This window comes from Condylura cristata, unplaced genomic scaffold (assembly GCF_000260355.1).
Source record: "Condylura cristata isolate star-nosed mole 26May11 unplaced genomic scaffold, ConCri1.0 scaffold00014, whole genome shotgun sequence".
In the NCBI taxonomy this organism is placed as follows: Eukaryota; Metazoa; Chordata; class Mammalia; order Eulipotyphla; family Talpidae; genus Condylura; species Condylura cristata.
Window position 1 is genome coordinate 35,383,266 of NW_004567115.1, and position 8,172 is coordinate 35,391,437.

The following is an 8,172-nucleotide window of genomic DNA, read 5'->3' on the forward strand; positions in this document are numbered from 1 at the left end:
AAAAAAAAAAAAAAAAAAAAAAAAAAAAAAAAAAAGTTTGTAAAACTCGGAAAACTACCCTCCTTATGCTATTATCAAAAATATGCAATTTCTGAAGTAAAGGTGATTCCTTTTCTAAATACACATCCATATCTGAAAGATGCTATAGAAAACATACAGCGTTTTCAATATCCATAAATAAAACAAGTTTTGTGTATTTTATGTGTCAGGAATATATTAGAGTTGCAAGAGCCCTCCTGCATTTATTAGTCTAATTATTCACCTTTGGGTTTCAAAGATGACTTGCCCCAAATCACATTAGCTGATCAAGGGCAGAATCCAGAAAAACACTATCCAAACAGAGGGGGCTCCACCTTCCGCAGCTACTTTCTCCAGAAGGACAAGAGTTATTTTTATGCTGATGTATTTATGAGCACTCCCTGGCCATTTTTATTTTTGTGCTCTAGTTCATTTTAAAGTTTCTTTTTTTCCCCCAGAAATATAATCAGCTACTTAATTTTAAATAACTACACTAAAATATTAAATTACCTTATTCTTTTTGCATATTATTGAAAAGAGTACTACTTAATACAATATACTGACCTTGGGGATGTTTTCACAATCTGAAGGTTTCCTATATTGTAACCAATTAACACTGTAAAGGTACTGACTGACTACAAAGAATTACTGAATTGACTATGACCTGAATGGTAGATCACCTACCACCTGCAAGTCAAGCTTGGCAGTAATATATAGACAATTTATGGATAATCAATTGCTAGTATTGCCTCCTTCTCAATTTCCTGCACCATCCCCTAAAGCAGGCAGAAATTTCACTTACCGAAAACACAGAACCATACTCAAAGGTCTCATTCAAAATTTCCTTTTTAAGTTCTTGTTTTTCCATAGGTGCCCCGTTTTCTTTTTCACCCTTCTTTTCAGGGCTAATCCTATCAATGCTGGCAGTATACGTCATTTCCAAACACTCTGTGCTTTCCATTTTTACAGGGAGTATGCCTTTGATCTGAAGAAACGTAGCCACGGACCCAGTCTCACTTGCTGAATTAGAAGAACTTGCTTTGTCAACATCTTCCTGATTTGATTTCATGGCAGATGTTGTTCTTGGAACCTTGTGTGAAGCATTTTTAGAATGAGTTGTAACATGCACAGCCCGGCTAGTAATGAGTTTATTAAATTGCTGCTTGTGCGTCTTGTTAATTAAGATTTCTGCCTTTGTGTCTGCATTCAATTCAGCTCTTGGTGTTTTGCTTAAAACTGTCAGCTGTCTTGCGGACACTGGTGAAGGTGATGAGACTCTGGTTACCTGAGGTGCAGTTATGACCTTTGGTAAAGCAGGGTCTTTGGGCTGCAACACTGGTCTAGATATAACTTTTGCTTTGACATTCTTAAAGTTTGGTCTTGGATAACTTATAATTTCAGTTTTTCTAACTTTACTGCCTAGAGGGGTATTTGTTTTGGTTGTTGATTTTCCTAGGCTTGGCTTAGATATATTTAGAGATGTCTTCTTCAGGCTTGGTAAGTTCCTGAGATCTCGACTATTCCTGTCTACCTTAGTACATTTCTCTGGTGCTACAATAGGTGAAATAGAAAAAGTAGTGTGTGTGGGTTCTAAGATTGGTGTTGACATGCAAACTGTGTTATTTGTGTTAATAACCATATCATTTGCCTCCCAAGTCATTTCAAATGATGAAGCCACCTTTTGTCCTGGTGGGCTACTTATCAGTTCAATAGGACAATTTGGGGTTCCCAAAATCTTTTCATTGGAGGGAATATGTGTGTCTTTAAGTACAGTGATTTTATGCTCTGGGTCCAGCACTTGGGCATCACTTTTGTCAAAAGCTGGCACCAGTAAGAGACAGTCATCATCTATGATACAATTGGACACTGTTTCTCTTAGATTTTGACCCGTTTCCTTTTGCCCATATGAGCTGTGTGAATGTGTCTCACTATTTGGTTCATCTTCAGATAAACAAAAGAGCTCTTGTAATACAGACCCACTGGGAACTTCCACGCCACCAGGAACTGGTGCTAGAGCCTGTATCTCTTTTTCTCCAACTAGTCTTTGCTGTGTTCCATCTGTGAATTCACTGGTAACCTTTCCTGAAGAATACCGACACTGACTTCCAATATCTGGAACAACAACATCGGTTTGCATCACCACATCAAAAAATGCTGTGTAATTTGTGTCTTGGGCCACTGATGATGTGATTTGAGGTATTTCAAAGCTGCCTCCATCACCACTCATTTCTCTCACATGTGTCTTATCAAGATGAGAAGTTGTACAAGTGGAACAAGATAAAGATGCATTTCCACTTGTCATGTCAGTTGGCTGCAGACTTCCAGAGGTATGCAAAGAACTCTTTCCATCAGCATGACGTGTGATAAAGGTGCAGTTCACGTCATCTACTTCCCTATCAAATTTCTGGTTTAGCTTCAAGGCAGTCGGGTAGTCTGTACAGCTCAAGTCATTGTTCGGTTTCCACATAAAAGGCAGAGATGTCTCAACAGTCTGGTCCTGAAATAGTTCTAGGATATCAGAGTTGCCATGCAGGTACTTGGGCTCCTTAGTCTTTACAATGTGAGCAGAAGAATGATGTTCAGAATCCTTAGCACTGTCTAACAGCACCTTACTAGTGAAATCACTTGAAGATTTTTGGTGACTAAGTTGCTCAACACACTGAGGTTTTAAAGAAATCTTCTGACCAAGGTCCACAGCAGAGTTGCTTTCATAATCAACCACCATGTCGTCTGCATTGTCAGAATTCCAACTCATAGGATGGGTAGAAGAGTTTTGTGTAAGTGGTGATTTTTGGTTGTATGCATATGTGTTCCCATTTTTATCACTGATAAACAAGGACTGCAGTTCATCTTCTGTCTTGTCATATGAATTGTCATCATTCATCCTGATCATTAACTTTAAACCTCTGCCATTTTATTTCTTCTTTAAATCCTTTCCAATGAGAAGGAAAATCTGCCCATCTCCTAAATTTTTCAGCAAGGTTGAAATTTTCTTAGTTTAAGATGCTTTATGTTGAAATGATTTGTTGTTTTCTGGAAGATATAAAATGTTTAACTCAGATAAATATAAGGAAAATTAATAAGGCACCCTTGATTAACTTTAATCACTTTAATATTTAGAACCTACACCTATGGGTAAGGATAATTAAGATATCACTAAAGTATCACCTCATTTCAAAGATTTTTGCATTTGAGAGACTGGGTCAGAACAGAAAAGAGAAACTGCTAACATTGCTCCTACAAGTGACTTCACCTCTGAGATGTCTTCTCCTCCCTTCCAGTGATTCCTAACTTGTCATTGAAGTCCCTTCTCTCAGGACAATAGACTTTCCTTCTTGTACTGATCCTAATTTGCCTAGGGCAGGTCCAACTTATGTCTGCTCTCCCAATACAATTAGTTTTTAGTGACCTTTTCATTTTCCTAGGGGTCTCCAAGTGTTTCTTTGGAAATGATTATCACACAGACCAAGAAGGCATAGCAAGTGGGCTAAAAATCAATGAAAATTTACTAACACTTTTCTTTTCCCTGTTTTTATTCTCTATCTTAAACATCTATGATTACAAAGTTGAAAAAATAAAAGTTCACTCAATAATTATAGTACTCTACTGGTAGTTCTATAAAAATATGACATAAAAACTAAACTCTTCAGTATCTACCCAAAAGAAATGAAAATAAATGTCCAAACAAAATCGCATGCACACATATACATGATTTTAACAGAAGTATTTGGAACAAGGACACATTTTCACCAACACCAGGAGCGGAGAATTGGTGCATGGATACAATGTTACAACTTAAAAATATTACACTAAGTAAAAAATCTCTCAAAGGACTAAACAATAAGATACTATTTACATGAGAATTTCAGAATTGGCAAATACCTAAAGAGAAAGTAGATTAGTGGTTCTCCAGGACTGAGAGAGGAAAAAGGAATAAAATGAAGAGTGACTGCCAATTGGAATGGGGTTTCTTCTGAGGACAATCAAACTATGTAAGGATTTATGGTCACACGATGCTGTAAATACACTAAAAACTACTGTACCATACATTTAAAATCATTAAAAATAACCCAAGCAAGCATTTAAATCCAAGGACTTTTGCAAATAGCTGAAATATTACACTTTTGGTCAAACCGAAATGCTTAAGCCCAAAACATTCAAGCCAGGACTGCTAAGAGTTCACACAGTATACATATGTGCATATGTTCACTCACTTGAACTGACAATCTAATGTCTGGCATTTAATGTTAATCAGGTGCCATGGCTCTGTTCTGAAGAAAGGGAATATCCATTTAAAAAAATTGCCACTGTAACATGAATTTCTAAATTAAGAGACTCAATTTTCTATGTTGTAATCTTTTCTCTGAATTCAAACTTCAGTGCCCTGTACACAGTCAAGAGAAAAGGAATAATGGAAGAACTAGAAGGATCAGTATCTTCACTAACAGAGCTCAGATTGTTTCTGGCTGTGTATCCTGAAACCAGTTCTCACTGAGGGAAAGAAAGGCACAGTGTTTACCTCAACAGCTCACAAGCACACATCTCTCAAAGAGATTCTGAATCCTAAAATATGTATTCTCTAATTCATACAGTAACAGAAAATATAAGCTAGTAACTTTTCCCCAACAAGGTTCTTTAGTTAATAAAGGAATCGCTGAAGTAACAGCTGCTGTTTTGGACAGTACTTTAATAAACATTTTTATGAAACACAAATTTGTATTTTTAATTCTTGGTATAAAGTATGTTCAAGCTAACTGTTTAAATCAAGAGATACATTTACTCATTTTTTACACTTCTGTATATAGCAGGTAAGTTTAAAATACGTTAAGTATGCTACCTTTCTGGTTCCATGGAGGTCATTATTCATTGAAGAGGTTGTGGCATAAGCAAACAGGAGCACAAGAATCAGAAGCATTCACATAGAACATAGAAGTGATTTGTCTGTACAGTCGTTAGATTTATTTCATGAAATCTTTACTACCCATGTTCCCTCTTCTAAAACACACAAAGATAATTTTTCAAGCTAATTTAAAAAACAAAGTTAATATTTCCATTGACAAAGTATTTTTTTTAAGAAATAAATACAAAGTAGAACAGATTACACCAATACTACAACGTTTCTAGTTTTCTTCCTTTATGAATAACACTACACTAAGTACCTTTCAACTTTTGATTACCTGATTACATTCTTTGAAAAACTCCCTGGAAATAAAATTCACTGTCAAGGGATATGATTTTTAAGACTTTTTTTCAAAACCTAATAACTTGGCAGACTTTATAAAGGGTAGGGCTCTTTTTAATTTACCTACTAATAATTATATGTTATAGGTATGTGACCTGAGTTTTATTTTTAAAGCTTAAGTCTCCCATTATGTGAAAGCTTATGTCACCATTGTCTCTTAAGCTTTTTCCATATCACTGGAATACAAAAACATTTCTAATGACTATAATATTCTATTAAAGTCTAAATATTTTGAATTTGAATTTACAGATCAGTAGATTACAAACAGTAATAGAAAAATTCCAGAACATTTCAACTCTTCAACTTTCATATGCCAGTTTAACATCAATCTTATAATTAATGAAAATTCCAAATTGATGAACAAAACTTTAAAAAAAATCACAAGGTATATTCAGATGAAATACTTAAGAAGCATTTCTATAGTAAAGAAATTTCCTGAAGTATTTTCTACCTTTGTAGATATAAGTAAAGAATTAGTGTATCAGGGTTTGAATATCAAAAAACTTGAGTTCAAATTGATCAGTTACAGGGTTAGTTGTAAGATCAACTTCAATCACTAAAGAAAATATAGCTTCAAGTTACTATCACTATGAAGATAAAATCATGAACAAGAAAAGGTTGGTCAACCTTATTTATTTCCAGGGAGTTTTTCAAAGAAGAAATGGCCAACTAAAAAGAACTATTAGCACAAGATTTGAGAAACTCTTTCCCTCAGGAGTTGTGTCAAAGTTAAAAAGTTAGCTATCTAGTCTTTAGGAACAATTTCATTCCTCTCCTTTCAAAATGGTACTAAAATTTTCCACCACATGTTAGACTTCTATTCATTTGACTCAGTCTCACCTGAACCAGGATGCAATGTATTTCTAGAAATACAATAAAGTTTACAGTACCTTCCAAGTAACTCTCTTGAGAATTGATTTACACTAAGACAAGTATAAAGAGTTAAACTTAGAATAAATCATTCTCACCCAAAGGGTTAATCTCTCAGTTGTCTTTCAGTAGCATTTTTAAGCAGAACAAAGCAGAACGATCAAGTTTCCTTTTAAAGAGAGTCATTTGAGAAAAAAATCAGAGAACATTTTGAGAGAGAACAAATTCCCTACTTACTATAATTTGGAAATATGATAGGGCAACTCTTCTTGAATAAAAATATTTACCAAAATATGTGTTTCTATGATGATTTTTAAGGCTAAAAATTGATAAATATGACCAGAAGTGACCAACTAAAAAGAACTATTAACACAAGATTTGAGCTGTTTCAACTCCTGTGGGAAAAAAAGATTATTTTCTAACTTACAGCTTAAAAGTGACTGCATATTCCCCAAAGATAAAAACTTAAAGATGCCAACTTAAGTTGAATCAGTTTCATACTAATTAAAAGCATTATAATTAAACTAATTAGCTTTATCCTATTAATACTGGCAAATATTTTAAAAATCCAATTCAGACGTCTTCATTTTACAAATGAGGAAACCATCCTTAAGAAATAAATGGCATGACTTGGCTAGACAATGGTTAGTGGAAGATTGCTGTTATATAACAGCTGTGCCGCCTCCCCCTCCCGCTGAACTACATCAGCAGAGGCTTATGCATCAATAGGTACTGTCTACATCCTCTAGACCTGCAGTGTCTAGACCAATAATTTGAACTTAATACATTATTTCCCACACCTATGACAATTTTGAAATACAGAGTTGTTTCTACAACCTAAGTGCCCAATGACAGTTGGCAGTAGGTATAATGGAGGTGTGGTATGTGTATACAACAGAATACTATTATGCTTTAGTTTTAAAAAGATGAGATATTGCCATTTGTGACAAGACAGATGGAATAGAAAAGAGCATGCTAAGTGAAACAAATTAGAAGGAAAAAGAAATACTGGATGATTTCATTCATTTCCTTTATGAATATTAAACAAAATAATAAACCTAACCCTAGTAAAACCCTTTAATGTGACTGCTGAACTGAAGCTTCAGGACACAGAGTGAGAAAGGAAGGGTGGAGAGGGCGCAATGCAGTATGGTGGAGGGTTACTGGTGCTTTGATGGTGAACATGGTGTGATAGCATACATTTGCAGAGGGGTGAGCCTATACTTTTAAAACATACAGGGTTGTAAACCAATGCCTCCTCAATAAAAATGTAAAGCTTTCCTAATATAAATCAAAAATTTGTTTCTCCTAGTCACACATGAAATTTAGTTTCATTTTTTGTAGTATAGAAAACTTCTATTTTATTCTTTATATGAAAACATGGCACACCAATCTAAGATTTGAATATAAATAAAGTTAAAATTTATGTGTAGCTTCCAAATCATAGTTACGTCAGTCTTCACAACAATTGTTCCACAAATCACACCAGTAGAGCTACTGTTTTCAAACCCAAACTGTAACCTGATCTTCACCTTACTTTTAAACAAAAAGATGCATGAACAGTGTCTAAGTTACACATTTTATTCTGAATTCAAAAGTAATCAACCAAACAAAAAAATATCTACATATTATAGATATATACATAAGTTTTTGCCACCTGTCAAAACCAGGAGGTAAAAGATTTGGGAATAAGCTAGTAAATAATTTTATCCCTAAGCCAATCATAGCACTTCTGTTCACAATAGAGGCTTAAATTATTAAATTAGCTCCTGGAACCTCCCTTTTGACAAAGCCAATAACCTCTGTAAGCACAAAGCTTAGTAAAGCACATCTCACCATAGAAGCCAAGAACTTGCATAATGGTTAGTCAATTTCCTAAGTGCATGATGATTTCCAATGAAGCCATTAAGTAGGAAAAGCTAGAGTTGGTTTAATGGATTTCAAAAAAAAAAAAAAAAGGCTATGGAAGCACCATGAACTCTACAAAATTTATTTCAATTGCACAAATTTGAAATCATTTTTATCTTAAAATGTTTCTCAGA

At 34.5% G+C, this 8,172-nt stretch overlaps 1 protein-coding gene across 2 annotated transcripts in view; it reads right to left on the reverse strand.

Moving 5' to 3' along the window:
• The window catches only part of MTUS1 (microtubule associated tumor suppressor 1), a 137,702-nt gene that overhangs the window by 93,213 nt on the left and 36,317 nt on the right, over positions 1-8,172 (reverse strand). For both annotated transcript variants that reach the window (XM_004682350.2, XM_004682349.2), the window contains exon 2: positions 821-3,051. In XM_004682350.2, the coding sequence (XP_004682407.2) occupies positions 821-2,911 (2,091 nt within the window). In that variant the 5' untranslated portion in view covers positions 2,912-3,051. The remainder of the gene's footprint in view (positions 1-820; positions 3,052-8,172) is intronic.